We start from the raw sequence: 19197 nt of genomic DNA, 5'->3' as shown, positions 1-19197 counted from the left end.
ACTCTTTCTGTATACTTGTTAAGAGTTGTTAAAACTCTTTTATATAACCAACCTCTATACATTGCACAGTGCAAAGGTTTTAGGCAGATGTGAAAAGTAACAATACTTTCAAAAATAACATGTTAATAGTTAAAAAAAATACAAACTAGGGGAGCGCACAGCCTAAAAAGCATAAAAGTTTACTACCAAGGTGAGGTTGCTGAAGGCAGGTTAAAGTCAAAAGTCATACACCTTGGCAAGACTAAGCACAGCAACAAAACACATCAGCAAGGTCTCCCAGACAGAAATTCCAAGGCAGACAGGGGTTTCCAGATGTTCCGTTCCAGCTCTTTTGAAGAAGCACAAAGAAACGGGCAATGTTGAGGACTGCAGACACAGTGGCTGTGGAAACCGAGTGCAGCAGATGAAAGACCCATCATGCTTACATCCATTTGTAATTGGAGGCTGTCCAGCAGTGTCATCAGCTCAGCATTGGCAAAAAACACTGAGACCCTGGTACACCCATCTATTGTCTGGAGAAGTCTGGTCAGAAGTGGTCTGCATGGAAGACTTGCAGACAAAAAGCCATACCATCTGTGTGAAAACAAGGCCAAGTGGCGCAAACTATTTAGGTGTAGAAAAAAGGGCAGCAAGTGCTCTGGACTGATGAGTCAATTTTTTTATATTTGAATGTAGCAGAAGGCAGTTTGTTGCAGAAGGGCTGGATAATGGTACAAGAATCATTGTTTGCAGGCAACAGTGAAGCATCTCCAGCGTAAAGAAGAACAAGGGGTGATGGTATGGCCGTACAGAGAACTGATTTCATTGAGTTGAGTCTTTCTGGTATTACATGAAGAGAGAAGCAACTGAGGCTTCCTAAATCCACAGAACTGTGGTTAGTTTTCTACCTGCTGAGTTCCTTAAAAAGCTGCGTGCAAGCGTATCTATTAGAATTGATGCTGTTTTGAGGCCAAAGGGTGGTCACAGCAATTTTTTCTTCTGCTCAATCACTTTGCATTTCTATAAATCATAAGTATCATGTCTATTTTTGAAAGCATTCTTACTTTACAGCATTTTTTTCACAACTGCCTACAACTTTTGCACAGTGCTGTAAATTTGGGCTGCATTCCATTCCGAAACATAGCCTAGGGCAGGTTAATATGTAATAATACCATAGGACATGGAGCTTTTGCAGGCAGGCTATTCTTTGCAATGTTTTGTAAATAATCGGATCTTCTAGATAAGCATACTCTAAACACTCTAAAGAGATATCTAACTGACAGCAATAATTGATTATTTACAAAACACACAAAGCGTACGAATAGGTGGGCACCGGAAATTACAGAAGACTAAGTGCATCAATTAAATAAGATAAAAATAATGACAGTGGGGTTTCGAGATAAGTATCACAATATCATTTTTAATTGTGAAGTTTTCTTTCAGTGTTTCTTGAGCTGAGGTGCTTCAACCACATTCATTGGTAGCAGGTGTAGAAAGTCAAGCATGCCATCTCCATAGACAAACCTTGGCTGTACCGAAGAGCTCAGAGACTTTAAATGTGGCACCGTCATAGGTTGCCAACTTTGCCACAAGTCAGTTTGTGAAATTTCTGCCCTGCTAGATCTGGTCCACTTTAAGTGCTATTATTCTGAAATGGAAGAGTAACAGCTCAGGTATGATACTGTAGCTTAATGCTGAAGCGCGTAACACGTAAAAATCGCCTGTCCTTTGTAACATCGCTCACTACAGAGCTCCAAACTGCCTCTGGAAGCAACATCAGCTCAAGCACTGTGCGTCTGGTGCTCTACAAAATTGACTTCCATCGCCAGGCAGCTGCACACAAGCTGGAGGTCACTATGCGGAATGACAAGCATCGGCTGTAGTTGGGTAAAGCACACTCACGGTTTTGGAATGGGATGTCGCATATAGGTGTGATGGTCAGCTGTCCATGTCCCTTTGGTGATATAGTGTAAAAGCATGCAAAGCAATCGTCAAGAACTCTAATTGATCATCCTTCTTGCAATGACCGCTCATTTGTTGAGTTAATTGACTGGATGTACTAGATTCACTAAGATGAATAACTCTATACAACTTGAAAACGAAGAATGATAATAGAAAAAAAAGATTATTCTCAGTGAATATTAGGCTCGGTCCAATGACCTTTCTAAACCTTCATAGATTTGAATGCAAGTGAATGATGAATAGTTTAAATGGTTTTTTGGACCATTTGCATAAGTCTATAGGTTCCAGTAATAAGCCCTGTATCTCTCTAACAATATTTAAGGTGAGAGTAATGACATGGGGAGAAAGGGAAGGTTTATAGCATAGGGAGTGAATGTAATGATGTGTGGTGAGATGGAAAGAGATGTGGGTGGTTGGAGGAAGGATTGTTTTAATGAAGGGTTGGGCTGCATTAAAATCTGCATGATCTCTGTAATTAGCTATGTGCTTGAGATGTGTGGATGCTTGTAAATACTTGATTTCTGTTAAGAATGTGGTCAAATGTGAGAAATCAAAAGCTCCTCTCCTATGAACTTATATGATGTTTATAGCAATGCACATACACATTAATGATTATATCCGCAAGGCCAAAACTGAAAATATATCCATTTTATGATCATTTTTGTTTTAAATAGCTCCAGCTTATAGTTTAAGTTGTTAAAATAACAGCAGGGGAAGCTTGACACGTTGACTGATAATAATTAACATATTAACTACCGGGCAATAAAAATAGAATAAGATATGGAGCTACAATCTACCATCCAATATGTATATATATATGTAAATATCGCATTTCATATAAGTTCAAGCAGTTTAGCCATTATAAGGCAAGTAAGCTTGGCTATGTAAAAAATAGAGCGGGCAATGATTTCTGTAAAATAAGCAGTAAATTGTGGCCAACCTACAAAGAGATTGAAGTCTTCCAAGAGGCTCCCATTTCGATTGAAGACAATAACACCAAATCGCTTTTGCAGAGATAGGGAAACTGCTCAATATTGACTGTAATTTGACTTCATAGTACAGAGACTAATATGACATATAGAGCACAATAATGCATACGTGTTAATGCGTGTTAATGCTAATCAAGGTAACCCTTAAATATCCTTACCATAAAAATATAAGTTAAAGAGAAAATTATCCATAATACATTTTTTGATGTCCAGTAATAGAAAAAAAAATCTAAGTTAACCAAACAATGTGCTTAGCTGTGATTTATACCCTTACAAATGGTTTTGTCTGCCCACATATACCTGTTTACCAATAGCAACACAGGCAGAGCCAGTCTCCTTGAAAATGGGTGATGATGTCATAAGTAAGGAGTATATAAACATACTTGAACAAACTTACTATCAATGCAAGGAGTAGGTAGAAGGTGCACAATGACACTCTGCAATTTGTTTGTTCTCTTGTTAGCATTTCAGATTTTCCCTACAGCTGAGAGTTCTATGGTGAAACTTGTTGATGGAGGTTATGAAAACCTAGTTATTGCAATTCATCCCGGACTAAAAGAAGATATAAAGATTATAGAAAAAATTCAGGTAAGAACAATGTATAAATTGCAAATGTTTAAACAATATTTTTTCTACAAAATCATCATTAAATCCAAATTTGAATTTTAAAAATAGCAAAAAATCTAAAATTTGAATAGGAAACAACCGCTTAATACAATACATATATGACAAGTCTAGAATTGACAGACTAAGATAAACCGATACATTAGGTGAATTTGAATTCATTTTTATGTCCTATATTTTAAAATCCTTTATTATGTATTTTTTCATATATTTTTATCAGGATATGGTGAAAGAAGCCACAAATTATTTGTTTAATGCTACAAAGAAAAGGCTTTTCATCAGAAGTGCAAAAATACTGATTCCTTTGACTTGGCCGAGAAAGAACTATACCAAGCGTCAAAGTGAATCATTTGATAAGGTAAGACAGTAAACATTCAGAAAGAGGCTCCATCTGTTATGTGTGACAGAATAGTTTATGGGAAAATATAATGTTGTAAACTTATGTACAAAAGTAAAAAAAAAATCTGGATAGAGAACTGTTATACCTGGAAGCTGAAATGATATTGGGTAAATTATGAACGTATTTGACTCCTATTCAATAAAAAGTACTGTGTGGATTCTCTTTGGGGATATAACAATGCAGGGTCTTCTAGGAGCACATTGTGGAGAAGGCAGTAATGGACCTGAATGGTGTGAGTCTTCTCAGGTCCACAAGTCCTAACTGGGACATCAGATGATGCGTTGCACTACTTTTTTCTCCCTCAAAGGGCTGTTCATACTGTTATTGATGTGTATATTGACATACCCATTCTTATCAGAAATTACTCTAGAATCTGAACCCTCATAGGCTTTCTAAACTCATATTATGAAAATGATTACATGCAGAAGAGTATGACATTCGTAACTTGCCATCTATGTTTCTTAGCAGTCACTGTGATGGGGAAAATTAAAGTTCTGCCACTTAGACAAAACACTGAATTCTCCAGCATGTTAACCAAAGAAGCCTTGGCATATTTATTATTTTATTGCTTCCTCTGAAGGAATTAATAAACACAACACAGAGATGTTGGTATAGATGTTCTAGTTTTAATGGCATATGACTGGGTATGACTGGGAAGCTGACGAGTGATTTAGCTAGATTTCCGAATCACCATAGCTCAATGGAAGTGGGTATGAGCTGGACCCTCAACTGGCTTAAAGTGTTCCCTTCTCCTATGATTTTATGAAGAACAATACAGGGTGATTGTAAGTCCAGAAAGTGAAAGCAACTCTGTTAAAAGTAAAAAAGAAATTCAACTCTTTCCTGGCTTTACCCCTAACCCAACCAGGCTTTGTCATAGACATTAGAATTGATGTGATGACCCATGATCTCAACCAAAAAGTGTTGGGATTTAACCGGCATGTCTATGACTAGTTATTTGTGGGAGTTTTGCTGACTCACCCAGTGTAAATAATTTATATTCATTATAGATCAATGTTCTTTTATATATCTACCATTTTATGCGCAACTAAACAGCAAATAAGAACCACTCAGCCCAATTACTCTTCACATTTTCCCAGCTATAAAGACTCAGAGTCCTTGGTCTTAGATTCAGAATAGTCATATGCATATCTACCACCTGCTTAGTAAAGCAGACCCTCCATATATTACATCCGTGCCTCTGATCCTCTAGTTTTACCTCCTGTTCTATCAAAGTGTTCTGTACAGGGACTTTTCTCGCTATCATATCACCTATGAATTTATCATTATGTCACAACACCTAAAAACTTATCTCAAATTTGCTCTATTGCATTTGCTTATCATTTGCACCAGGCAACTGTCTTCAACACAAGTGAAAGCATCCGAGTGCCTGTTTGTACTACAGATTGCTTAATTATATGTTTGATCTAGAAACAAACTGTATTTGACATGTGAAGGAGTGTGTTTAGACTAAGGACTGCATGCCTGTGTGTGTCCCCTAAACACATATATTAACCCCTTCATGACAAAGCCCATACATGTATGGGCTCACAATGCATTGTTTTTAATGGGTTTAAGGACAACCCATTGGCACACTTCTAGGATATGCCATCTTCTTCTACTAAATGTAATCTATTTTATATAGCAGTTCATAGTAAAGTGTAATGGTACAATAAACCTTAAGAGCTCACAAATTTTGTTCTCAAATTGTTTGTGTCACTTTCACTAATTTTACATTTCTTGCACTTTTGTCCGTTAATAATAAGGGTTTGGTTTTTTTTTTACTAATCAACTAACCAACAACAAAAAAGATGATGAATATAAGCCAAGTATAAAGCATAAAGTTCATTTGAAATGCCTTCCCAAAAGAAAAATCAAAGTATTTATTTTTTCTTTTAAATTCATTTTGTCTATCTTTGGCCAAATCAGGCACGCTGGGGTAATTGCTCAAGGCTTTTCCAAATGTTTCAAGCAGGTCATACCCAAATACTTGCTAGCCCAAAGCAACCCTTAACACTGGACTGCCTTGCTCTGTATGTAAGCAGAGCGTGGAATCTACCGGGGCTCTGTAAATAAAATGTTAGGTAATAGGAATAATGTTGACATTATTAATACTGGATCCATATGCCACCACAAAATCAGCAAGTGCTCCTTCTGAAAGTGTCCACTTTATATGTATATATACATAAACGTTTTATGGGAACTTGCAATGTTTTAATAGATGTTTAGGTTTTACAGCAAAGCTTTTAGAAGAATATATTTTGTTTACAAAACTCACCTTACAAAGACATTTTCTGTTTGTACACTCATTGTTGTGACTTTGAAACCTACGTAACACTCTCAATATCTAAACAAATTTTAGGCCGATGTTATCATTGCTACCCCGTACCTGAAATATGGAGACGACCCATACACTTTGCAATATGGAGGCTGTGGGGAGCCAGGAAGATACATCCATTTTACACCTAAATTTTTACTTGATGATCGTCTGCTCTCCGTTTACGGCCCCAGAGGTAACGATTTTTCTTTCAGTTGAACATTTTCAGATTTGGCTGATCGATACTAAAGTGTGGAAAATAAGTTTAATCAGAAATTCTTTAATACTAGTGTTTTTAATATAAAATGGATTTTGTCAATAACATAATGTGTATTTAATTTACTCTCACCTAGATTACTGAAAATTCATTGGATTTCTTTCCATGAACTATGGAGAATCCAAGCCTCAATGTGAGATGTGATTGTAGATTTTCGCACACTGGGAGCAGTCATAGGTCCCCATTCGGCACACCTGGGAACTTTCTGGTTTTCACCTAAGTCCTGGTTGCGGGAGTGGTGTGAAGGCACCCCCCATCCCTGCCCACTTTCCCTTCTACCACATTGATGTTTGTTTGGCTTGCCTCAAATGTAATGTCAGCAGACCACCCTCTGACATCAGCAGACTACCCTCTGACATCAGCAGACCACCCTCTGACATCAGCGGACCACCCACTGGCATCAGCAGGACTGCCCACTGATGCCAATAGACCCTCCCACCTGCAACCTAAAGAGTGGCGGCTCTAGGTAGCTGGAGCCCGGATGTTCCGAGCTATACCAAACAGTTTTTAATCTGTATTTCATTCTGTGAGTGGAGTGATGCTTGGCCCTTGGCTCACACTTGGCTGAAACACCTAAACTCAATAATTATGAATGGTGTCAACAGATTTTTGGTCATGTAGTATACATTACAGGTTATTTTTCTTTTTTTACAAGTTCTTTTTCTTTTTTTTTTTTTGCAGGCAGAGTATTTGTCCATGAGTGGGCTCACCTCCGATGGGGAGTCTTTGATGAATATAACTATGAAAAACCCTATTATATATCAGGGGACCTTAAAGTTGAAGCAACAAGGTATTTGCTTCATTTTGTAATTTTACTAAACAATATTCTATCTAATTTCATAAAAATATTACATATGAATATGTATCTTCCCTGTCTACCTTGTAAATGGCAGACTTGTTCATTAACAAGGGGAAGTCTTCTGGTGCCCTATGCTGTTTATTGCTTTTAAAAACATTAAAAAATGATAAAAAGGTGGGCTATGCTGGAACATGGATAGAACACCATAAATAAATTCCTTAGCTACCACTAAGCCCTATGGCTAATCTTGCCGGACATTAAAAAATATGTATATTTTTTTTCTCAGATGTTCTACTGATATTTTGGGTATAAACATAAAGAACCGTGATCAGTGCCAAGGCAGTTCCTGCCGTGTAAAACCATGCTACTTTGATCCCAACACAGGACTTTATGAAGAGGGCTGTGTTTTTGTGCCTGTAAAGGAACAACTGGTCAATGCATCCATTATGTATTTGCAGGCGCTCCCCTCTGTGAGTATTCAAGTATTTCAAATGTGTGCAAATTGGGGTTTCTTAAAACAAAGTAAACAAAATGATTTAATTAATACTTATAATATTTCCGATTAGACTAATGTTTACTCTACTAAACCCATTTGTACGTTTGAAAATATTATTATTTAGAAAGATCTTTTGAGGAAGGTATTGTAATGGCAGAACTCTAATTTTTTTAGGTGTCCGAGTTCTGCGATGCAAGTAACCATAACATTGAAGCTCCGACACTACAAAATCGAATGTGTGATTCTCGCAGCACATGGGAAGTCATCATGAATTCCACAGATATAAGCAACACTGTGCCAATGAATCATAGCAATATTCCAGTTCCTTCCTTTTCACTCCTCCAATACAGAGACAGGGTGGTCACACTAGTGCTTGATGTTTCAGGAAGCATGATTGGTGTAAGTTAACTGCTTTATAATATTTGTATTCTTAAAATCATGGGAGTAAATGAAGATGTTGCATAAGAGAATAGAGAGAAAATATATGGTGCAACAGCCTCAACAGTTAGACACGCGTTCACTTGTCTATGTGAGTAGGAAGCACCAGCAGACCAACGGGTTAAGTTAATAGACTAAAAGGTTCCACCATATATCTATTTCAAGATAACACTTTATTCATCAAATATCATCCAACTAAAAACATGGCCACCATCAAACTATGGCAGGCCTTCTGCTGCTTCATTTGACGTCTTGACTAAAAGTTCTCGGCCATACGCTTATAGGAGAAACTGGAGACAACTGGTGTCTGGCAAGGCTCTGAGGTGGCTAGAGGTATGATGGCCAAGGACCAGAAAATTAAGTTATAGTAAAATAGAAATAGAGTGTCTATTGTTTATATGACTATAGTAAAAATAAAATCTCACACAACTTGTGGAATGGGTGAACATGTGTCTTTCTCACTTCCACATGACAGATCTACTTACTAATACTAATTATTTCTGATGCTGATTTATTTACATGTAAACATTTTTACATTTTCAGACTCGTATTCAGCTACTGTATCAGGCAGCAGAGGTGTTTCTCGTACAAATCATTGAATCCGGCTCCCGTGTTGGAATTGTAAATTTTTCAACCAGTGCATCCATCCTTTCACATCTAGTTCAAGTAATTAGCGAAGTACAGCGAGAAAAACTCAAATCATTACTTCCAAAAACTGCAAATGGTGGAACTAATATATGTGCTGGGATCCTTTCTGGCATTGAGGTAATTTTCCATCGCTTTAGTAATCACCACAATCAAGGACTGTGTATTCATATCAGTGGTACTGATGCTTCTGAAAGCACTCCTTTAAAATCAATGGGGGTGCTTTCTGCACATGGTTGGAGAGGTCTTGTTAGACCCTTAGGAAATCTCATGCATCATAGACCTGGAGCAAGGTGACTCTGCACTACTGCATACCCCTTTAAGGGCCAGTGACGGTGATGTCATTTAAATGGGACCTTTCATAATCTAAATGTATTGTCCATTTCTACCACAACCATATACCTAGCCATCTTCACTAGGTTTAATGAAAATTGAGGGCCAGTCTACTTTTCTGTAGTTTCTGTATGTGATGTCATAATATCCCAAATGGGGTTTTTTTCATAGAAAAGTTTTTACAATAGTGGCCTGCTTAGGGTTCCTAAATGCAGCTTCTGAACATATTTTAGACTTGTACTTGTTTCCATTTTCCAGGTAAATAAGGAGCTTGATGGATCCTCAATTGGCACAGAAATATTGTTACTATCGGATGGAGAAGATAATTTTGATACCAGCCTTTGCTTCCATGAAATACTAGAAAGTGGAGTAATACTTCATTTCATTGCCCTGGGACCATCTGCAACAAGTTCACTTAACAATATAATAGTTAACACAGGTCAATATTCTAATTTGCATGGCAATTTATAATCCAAGGGTCTTGCTAGAAGGAAGGCTATGGACAAACATAACAGTTGTATTTTTATGTGCACCACAGTGGTTGTCTTTTGATATGGTGCTCCTTCACAAAGGTTATTTTTCTGACAGGTTTTTAATTCAGGGTCCAGTTTCCTCTACTAAGGACTTGTCATTACTTGTTGTTGTAGGGATTTTAGAAGGGATGGGCAAAAGGGAGTGTGTGTGAGCATAGATGTGTATGTGGTGTGAGATTGAGTGTGTGTTAGCATGAGTGGTGTGAGAGGAGGGAGTGTGTGATAGAATGAGTGTGTAGGTGTGTGTTAGTGAGTATGAGTAAGTGTGTGTGTGTTAGCATCTGTAAATGTGTGTGTGTTTACATATGTGTGCCATAATGTATGTTGTGGGGGGGGGAATGATGGCACAGACAAGCTGTTTGGGGGTAAAGATCCACAGATAAGCTGTTTTGGGGGCACTGACGAATTGGAGCAAAGATGGCAGGCTGTATGGGGGAACTGATAAGCTGGTTGGCCAAAGGTGGCACTCATAAGCTGTTTGGAGGCAAAGAAAGGTACTCACAAGCTGTTTGGGAGCAAAGGTGGCACTGTGGGACATTTTGCTTGATGAAGTTGAGGGGCCTTGGGGAAATTTCCTCACCAGGGCCCTGTAATTTCTAGTTAGGCCCCTGGTGACAAAGCACATGGCTTTTATAGTAAAATTAAGAGCAGCTACCTGTGAAATTTTGCAGTTCCTAAAACGAGGCTTCATTTTGATCTCCTGGCATTAAAACCTGAAAAACAACACATAGGAGGCCAGGATACCAGCAATACTTTAAAGGGGAAGCTAGGCATTTTTGTTGAGGGCTCAGTACAAATAATTGTATTATGCATATCTGTTATGTAAATTATAAATTGTCATTAATCAGATGTACATTATCTTTCTTTGATGCAGGGGGATTGACTTTTTCGGCATCAGGTAAATTGGACACTAATGGGTTGATTGATGCATTCAGTGGCGTTTCTGATGGAAATGGTGATATTTCTCAGCAAGCTATACAGGTGAAGTATTTAATATAAAACATTTTTTTAACATTATCTATTTTTAGGAAAACATTTCAAATAAATGTAGCCCAGTTACTTTTAGGACATATTGACAGCCTTGATATTTTAGGAATGCAACTGGATGCAAAACACGAGTCCTTACTTATGCATATGTATTAAGTACTTTGATCAGACCCTCCGCCTTTTCAGCATCCAATTTTCTGCTCAAAATTTACACCTCCAAAGCCTCCTTTTTAACATTTAAATTAAGTGTTTGTGAAACGCCCCACTGGCCTTAGATATAAAACTATATAGTGATTGTGTTCTACTTGATGTAGAATGCTTGGAAATCTACTATTTTCATTCAAAATCATGGAGGATGCAATACATCCTCTACCCACTTGGCAGCCACTGGCACACAATGGTATATATACCTACTCCTACGTAAGTGAAAACCTTTTTTCCCGTAGGGTGCCCTAAAGTAATGAATAAGCAGGAGGTGCACACAAAAAAAAACTGTACCGCTAGAGTTATAGTTAAAATGATTTTTTGGGTTTTGCCTCTTGCTTATTCATTACTTTTAATTGTCCCCATCGGGCACCAGAATGAGAGTAAGGGGTTAGAGGTCTGTGCCTCCCATATGGTATAGTAACATATTTTAACCACTGGAAATGGGGTGGAGGGCAGTGGGTTCTAGGTAGGCTTTACAGGCCTCCAGATTGATTCATTACGGCCACTGCACATGCTAGGAGAAGGCATATAGATACTTTCTTAATAATTTGAACTCTCAACTAACCACCTCACTAATTTATGGATGGACTCTATTGCGATTTTATGCTTTCCTTGTCACGTGCAAAGTTACTGTGACTTGTTGCCTACAGTCTCCAGCATTCTCAGTCATAAATTGCAAGACTGACAACAGCAGAAGGGTTTCATGACTAGAAATCTTTGTGAGATGTATACTAAGCAAAGAAATTAACAAACAACTATTTATGATAGCTATTTGACTTTCTGTAAATATGAAATTGTTGACAATAAAATCAGAAGGATATATTGCTATAAATGTCTGTATTCCTTTTTTTCAGCTGGAGAGCATTGGAAAATCTCTTGCTGTGAAACAATGTCTAAATGGCACCGTTTTCATTGACAGCACAGTTGGGAACGATACATTCTTCCTGGTTACATGGCAATCTGCAGTCCCAATGATAATTTTACAAGATCCCAAAGGAACAGTATACAATGATTCACAGTTCATCAGTGACACAACTTCTAAATCTTCCAGGCTGCAAATCCCAGGAACTGCAGAGGTGAGTCATTCTAGTTACCGGTTTATTGACCCCATTCCTCATTTTTCTTACCAGGTGGTATGAGTTGGGTCAATGTGGGTCCTATCCTTTGCTCCAATCTAGGAGTAACAATATTTGTGCTTTTGGGCCTTGGAGACCATTTGTAACTAAACTCTAAGTAAACAATAAATAGTTTCTATAAGGGTATAAAAAAAAGGTGACAACACTGTAGAAAAGTCTCTGATGTATTCACAGTGGATCTTTTTAACTAAAAGTGGGTATGAAAAAAGTCTGGTGGCACAGGATGGAAATAATTATTTTCTGGAGCTCTGGAGTTTGCTAGCCATGGGCTTTAGAAAAGATTATCTTTTCAATACCGAATATATTGGCCAGCAAACCCCAGTGCTCCAGAAAATAAATATTTCCATCCTATGCCACCAGACTTTTTTCATATATATACACACCACTAGGGTTTCATTGAGCATTCTGTGTTGTGTCTTTGGAGTCTTCTTGGCTGGACACCCACTTCTAGGGAGAGTAGCCACAGAACTAAATTGTCTGCATTTATAGATGAGCTGTCTAACTGTGGACTAATACATACGTAAACTTTTACTTTGTAAGCCTTTATAGCTTTATGCAAATCAACAATTCTTGATTGTAGGTCTGAGATGTTTTTGTAAGGCATGGTTCATGTGAAAGTAGCTATAAAAGATATCTCCAATCCCGTTTCATTAGTTGGACTCCACGTTTGCTAACTCGGGACTCCAATTAGCTTTTGTTGAAGTGATTAACCTTTTTCCAACCCACACTGTGAGTGTTTGTGTTCAATATGGACAAGAACAATACAATAATTGTACGTTATTAGTTAAAACAGATTATGTTTGTTCATTATTGTCACTTAGATGAAGATCATATATTTGAACACAAATATATACATAAATGCTGGTAATTCCAAAGGGTTCACTTACTTTTTCTTGGCACTGTACGTACCTGGGAACTCCCAGATCCGCCCCATAGGTTCCCGATATGGCAGGTAATTACTGCGTCACATGCAACATAAACATGGATGCCGCAAAAAAGGTTTACAACATCACTAGGCAAGCCATGTACTGTCGAAAAAGATGTGCATTTTTGGTGCGTCTGATAGCAGCCCCTTGAAATCCGAAGTCCTGCTGGTATAGGCAATGCTTAACTGTAGCAAATAGTTTATTAACTGCAGGTTATTCACACAGAAAAAAGCCAGAAAAAGGAAAGAAACCCATACAACATGTTTCCTTCTCTTCTACTTAAAGCAATAACTGCGTACTTAGCACACATTAGGTACACTACTGAGAATATAAATATGACACAAAAATTGGTAGGAGTTCCAGTTTAAATCCTTTAATATATTGCACTTATTTGAAAATAAATAATATATTCACATTTATCAAGAATTATGAATTATGAAGATTTGGACATTTACATGAATAATGTACTTTTATTTTATAGAGTGGAGCTTGGCTTTACAGTCTTTGCAATACTTTAACATCGCCTCAGGTGGTTGGTTTGGTTGTGAACTCAATGGCAGTTGATGTAGACATACCCCCAGTTACTGTAAGCGCCCACATGAACACGAACACAAACGCTTACCCAAATCCAATGGTCGTATATGCATCAGTAAGTCAGGGGTTTCTTCCTGTGAAAGGAGCCAAGGTCACAGCGATTATTGAATCAGCAGCTGGAGTTTCAGATGTCCTAGAGCTTCTGGACAATGGAGCAGGTAACTTAATATATCCCACACATTTCTTTCTTGCTATTGTGGTAATATGCAATACAGTTAATTTATTTCCATATCAAAAGTTAATGAATGGAAAACTGCAAAAAAGTGTAACTCATTTACCTTTGTAAATCATTGTATTAACACTACGTTCACTTTATGCATTAAAGTCAATACGCATATTTAACAAAACAAATCTGCCGGGAGCATTGTTAAAGGAAAGTTGTAAAACTATAGAACTTATTAGGAGGGTATATTGCCCTGAATACTAACATTTCTGTGGCCACCATCCACTTGCACCCCTTTCAGTTGAGAACTGTGAGAAGGTCCAATCCAGGTGCTCTGCCTCTTAAGGGCCAATTGTGCCTGCTAGGCACAGACCTCCATAGTGTAGCTTGACTGGTTACTGGAGATCTTTGATGTCCCCAACTCACCCATGGAGCTGCAGCATGCCCAACACGGTACTTTGCCCTAGTTATACAGCAAAGGGGCTGCCTGTAACAGAACCTGCTGCTACCCCAGGACTTGGCCAAAACATGTCAGTGCTTCGTTGAAGGTCTGAACATACAGCTTCTAGCCTGCCTTATACCTTAACTAGCCTGGTATTTTGGAGGATTTTTTTCTGCAACAGCACAAAGAAAACTCAAATAAATGACTCTTCTATATAGGAACTCATATGTGAACAGACCACAAGTCTTTAGCTCAGCTGGTCTCTTGAATTCGCCTATATATACCGTATTTTGAAAGCGAATTCTAAACTTTTGAAAACTTTCTTTTTTTTTCCTCTCTATTTTCCAATTTTCACAGGTATTAGACTTGTAAAACATAGTAAGTGTAAAAATAAAAAAAATGAAAAAAATGTTCTCCACAACTGGTATATTTACCAATATAAAATGTATACTTGTTTAAATTGGTTCCTGTTTTCAAATTAGCTGGCTAAATTCTAGTAATGCATAACTGTCATCAATAATTATTGAATAAATGTGTATTGAAACATGAGGGCTAAAAATGGGTTTTGGGTTAAGTTATGAAATTGATTTTGGTACTTCTGATTTTTTTATTTTATGACTGTAAGGTGCTGACATTGCAAAGAATGATGGTATCTACTCAAAGTACTTCACTGCTTTCAAGACAAATGGTCGATACAGCTTGAAAGTGCGTGTTGAGGGTACGAAGTCTAAAACCCGTCTGGCCATTCCTGCAAGTCGAGCTCTATATTTACCCGGATTTCTAGAAAATGGTAAACAGAGCTGTTATATAATATTATTAAACAATATTGTAAAAATGTATAGGTTTAGCAACATATTTCAAAGAATTGGATTGATTGATTAGTCGTCTTAGTCTTGATTGAGTTTATTTAAAGACAGAACATGCATTTCATACACAAGACATGCTGGGAACACAAACACTGACAACTTCACAAAATTTATACAGGCATAATGTGTGTACCGTCAATAATATTAAAAGCTGTATACCTTAGACATCAAAGCGCGCATACATTTGTAGGTTCTGCACCGTGTCACAGTGCATTACCAACAATCATTCATATATTGATGTGAAACATATTACAAGGAAACAACTGTGAAAATGCAAACATTAAAGAAAAACTGTAAACAGTTCCAGGGGCGCAAAAACTGTGGTATAATGGCAAGAATGGGGGATAGGGATATTACAAAAGTCCAAGGGGTTGAAGGGATCAGGTGAGATGAGGTGTTGGGGTTAGTCCTCCTTAATGCTCTCAATTATGGAGTAGTCATTAAGCAAGCTTAAGCCTGCAACAGTCTTGGATAGCAACCCATTCACTACTCAGGATCAGATGGCTCCTACTAAACCTCAAAAACGTCTATAACAAGACATTAGGTGCCAAACATCTTCAATGTCACCCTCTCTGTGTGAGTTTCTGAAAAAGTCCATACAGAACAGATTCGTGGGAGAGGAGCTAAATTTACACAGAATATTTGACTTTATTTTCAAATGTAGTCAACGTCTCCTCCTTTCCGATGCACCTTGGGCAATGTCTGTATTTGCATAGCTCGCTAGCATGCATTAATGTCCTTGTGTCTATTAGATAACCTACTTGATGCCATGCTAATCAAAACAATCTCCTCAGTGGCATAAGGGAGCCCTGGAATCTACTCCGTAATATACTTGTCGATGATGTGCATACTGAGACAGAGCTCAGATTAACAGCTTGGATCCACTCATATAAACCTGAACACCGGCTATTCCAGATTTAGTATGCCTATGGTGAAACAACACGAAAACACAACAAGTAAAATATAATACTATCATGGCACTGTATGCCTGTCTAAATAGTGGGAAAGGATTCTAAAAGTGACATGCCTGGTGCGCTTATTTATATGTCTGCCATGTTTATGCATGTAAAGTATATTTATACATATTTATTTTTGTAGGCACGGTCAACATGAACCCTTCACAACCTGTGTTTAACAATGATGACCTTTATGTTGGAGCATTTAGTAGGACAGCTTCAGGTGGCTCATTTGAAGTATCTAGTGTACCTCCAGGTACCCAACCTGACATATTTAAACCTCAGAAAATAACAGATCTGGATGCCAAAATAGTAGGAGATGAAATTACACTATCATGGACTGCAACAGGGGATGATCTGGATCAAGGAAATGGTAAACAGTTTTATTATTTGACCCTTTTATTACCCATTATTACGTTTTTATTCACAGAGCACCAGCTGTTTGCGTAGCACCATTTTTATGGAGGGAAAAAATACAAAAGTAAGAACATGAATAAACATAAGCCTATGAATCAATAAACACTGATATTACTATGGCAAGGATGGTTGTATTGGAAAATATGAAGGCCTGAAGATGATTAAGTTGTAATGTTTTTTTGAGGTATCATGGGATAGATTGTACAGTTCTCTGAACAGATGGGATTTTATAAGTTATATATATATAAGTGCTTGAAGTTTTACTAAGCAGGGGAGAGTCTGACAGCATGAGAAAAGATACTCCAAAATATGGGTGCACCATAGGCGATGTTTCAAAAATATTTTAGATTTTTACATTTTAAATGGACATTTTAATATGGCAAGGAACTACACTATAGACGAATGCATTCTAAAGTACTTTGTGAGTACTTTCATGTGTATTCTTTAAAATGTAAAAAAAATACTTGCCTTAGGAAGAAGCAAAATACCTCCTCTGTGGTCCTACAGTGTGGAAGGGTGAAAGAACGGACACATTCGCAGTTGGGTTCTCTGCTGCAGACCCCATGCAGACGCACCGGGCTTGGAGCAGAGAATGACCACCTGGGGAAGTGCTAGAGTTAAGTAATAAAAACTGGATTTTTTTTAGACTTTTAAATGCACCAAAGTTACATGGGTGCCTATACTGTCCCATTAATATCACCTGCATTATTATAAATGAGATACATTTAGATAATTGACATGTAAGCTACAGCTATAAGAAAATGGTTGTACTTGGAGTAAAAACCACAGGAATTGTTTAATATTTTTTCTTCTTCAAAAACAGTAAAACTTACTGTCCTGAAAATATGGTAGGTACATGAGCTGGTGTAAAAGTAATTTCTTTTTTTTTCTCTTACTTCAGGCTTTATATACTTCTGAAGAGTTTTAAAGCTATATTACTGAAAATAACTTATTTTCCGGTCATTTTTAAATGTTGTTTTTTCAGCTTCAAGTTATGACATCCGAATGAGCCTCAATCCTCTAAGCCTCAGATACAACTTCAGTGACTGCACTTCAATTAACACTTCAAGTTTGACACCTCAGCCAGCTGGATCCAGCGAAACATTTACATTCAAACCTGACAATGTCGTCATAGCAAATGGAACGATACTTTATTTTGCTATAGTTGCTACTGATAAGGTTTCACAGCAATCAGACCCATCTAACATAGCACAGGCTGCTCTTCTTATTCCTCCACCAACCACCACCACCACAACAACCTCCTCCACAACAATCACACCACATCATGATGAAAAAAACGAAGTAACAGACTCTGAAAGCGAGCACTCTGAAAGCGAGCACTCTGAAAGCGAGCACTCTGAAAGCGAGCACTCTGAAAGCGAGGAACTGAATGGAGGAATAATTGCAGCTATAGTATGTGGGTCTGTAATCATAATTTGTATTATTCTATGCATTACTCTCTGCGTTGTAAAATGCATACTTAGTAGAAGAAACTAATGCAAAATGCTAAAAAAACACATTTTTTTCTATTTGATACCTGTCCTGCAAAAATGTATAATAAAGTATATAAGAAAGAATTTATGAATATAAATAAAGAAATATGTTAATTGTAATAGTTTACTTATGTAAAATTCTATTAGTTACCATTAAACAGAAAGGAGTTATATGTACGGTACTTTCATTCATGTTTATGACTGCATCTTGTGTCCCATTATTGGAAAAATTATTGGCAAAAGTATGGACACTGGGCACACAGTCTATGAGACAAAAAATCCAAAAGCGTGGTAGTCAAGGGGAAAAACAAAACTCATTATCAGAAGAGTCAGGTCAACTGTTAAGCAAGGTCAAAGCAATATATACAACACCAGGAAAGAACACCAAGGAGCCGAACAACTTAGCATAGGTGTCAAGTTGTGTTTTATATTAAAATTTGTCTGCATATCTGTCACTTGTGTCATTAGAAGCCATCTGTGTAAGATGCATCTTGTGCAATGCTGCAGTGCATCTTATTCTGTCTAGATTGCATGTTTTATATGTGTGGATAGGGTTATGCACTTCAAAATACATATTTTTCTATTTCCAGAAATTGTGTTTAGCAGTGTCATGGCTACTTATTGAGAAAAAAAATAGCATCCAAATACAAACCTACATATACATACAAATATATAGATTAAAACATATTGAGGCTTTAGCATTGTATATTTGAAAAAGCATACAAAGTTACCTGAAACATTTAAGGACCCCACGGGAGGTAGAAAAACAATGTTCAATAACATTAAATGGCTGAACTTTTATGAAATCGTGCAGGCTTATGATAGAGCTCAAACCAAACAGTGTTCTTCAAGCTACTGAGGGCATTAAGAGGATATGAAATGCCCAACAGCTGAGTCCTTGAACCCAAGACTTGAACTCCCACCATTCCACTAACCTGGTTATCCAAACTCTGATTTTTTTTTATTTTTAGTCAGATACTGTATTGCATAAAAATAAAAAATACTTGTAATAACTGTTATGAGGGAACATGCTTTGTACACTCATATACTTGCGTGTTCCTATTCTCTGGGACTTCCTCCTGTGTTCCGTCAAAAACAGCACAGAATGGGAATCATTTCTCTCAACTCTTTTCATTATTTTCTCCTTTCACACTTAATTCTAACATCTCTTTCTCTCTTTTCTCCTTTCTTTCTCCTGTCTTTCCTCTCCTCTTGTCG

General features: G+C 37.4%; 1 protein-coding gene across 1 annotated transcript; it reads left to right on the top strand.

Moving 5' to 3' along the window:
• The first annotated feature begins 3334 nt into the window (after positions 1–3334).
• LOC128500144 (calcium-activated chloride channel regulator 1-like) lies at positions 3335–18099 on the top strand. The gene is made up of 14 exons (XM_053469183.1): positions 3335–3518; positions 3775–3912; positions 6317–6467; positions 7230–7338; positions 7634–7817; positions 8018–8242; positions 8825–9046; positions 9518–9698; positions 10667–10773; positions 11841–12062; positions 13530–13800; positions 14873–15037; positions 16212–16442; positions 17472–18099. Exons 1-14 carry the CDS (start codon positions 3360–3362, stop codon positions 17981–17983), a joined length of 2877 nt encoding a protein of 958 aa, XP_053325158.1. The 5' UTR covers positions 3335–3359; the 3' UTR covers positions 17984–18099.
• The last annotated feature ends 1098 nt before the right edge of the window (positions 18100–19197 follow it).

This window comes from Spea bombifrons, chromosome 6 (genome assembly GCF_027358695.1).
Source record: "Spea bombifrons isolate aSpeBom1 chromosome 6, aSpeBom1.2.pri, whole genome shotgun sequence".
NCBI classification, from domain to species: Eukaryota; Metazoa; Chordata; class Amphibia; order Anura; family Pelobatidae; genus Spea; species Spea bombifrons.
Note: the sequence above shows the minus strand (reverse complement) of the source record. Positions and strands in the feature narration are given on the sequence as shown.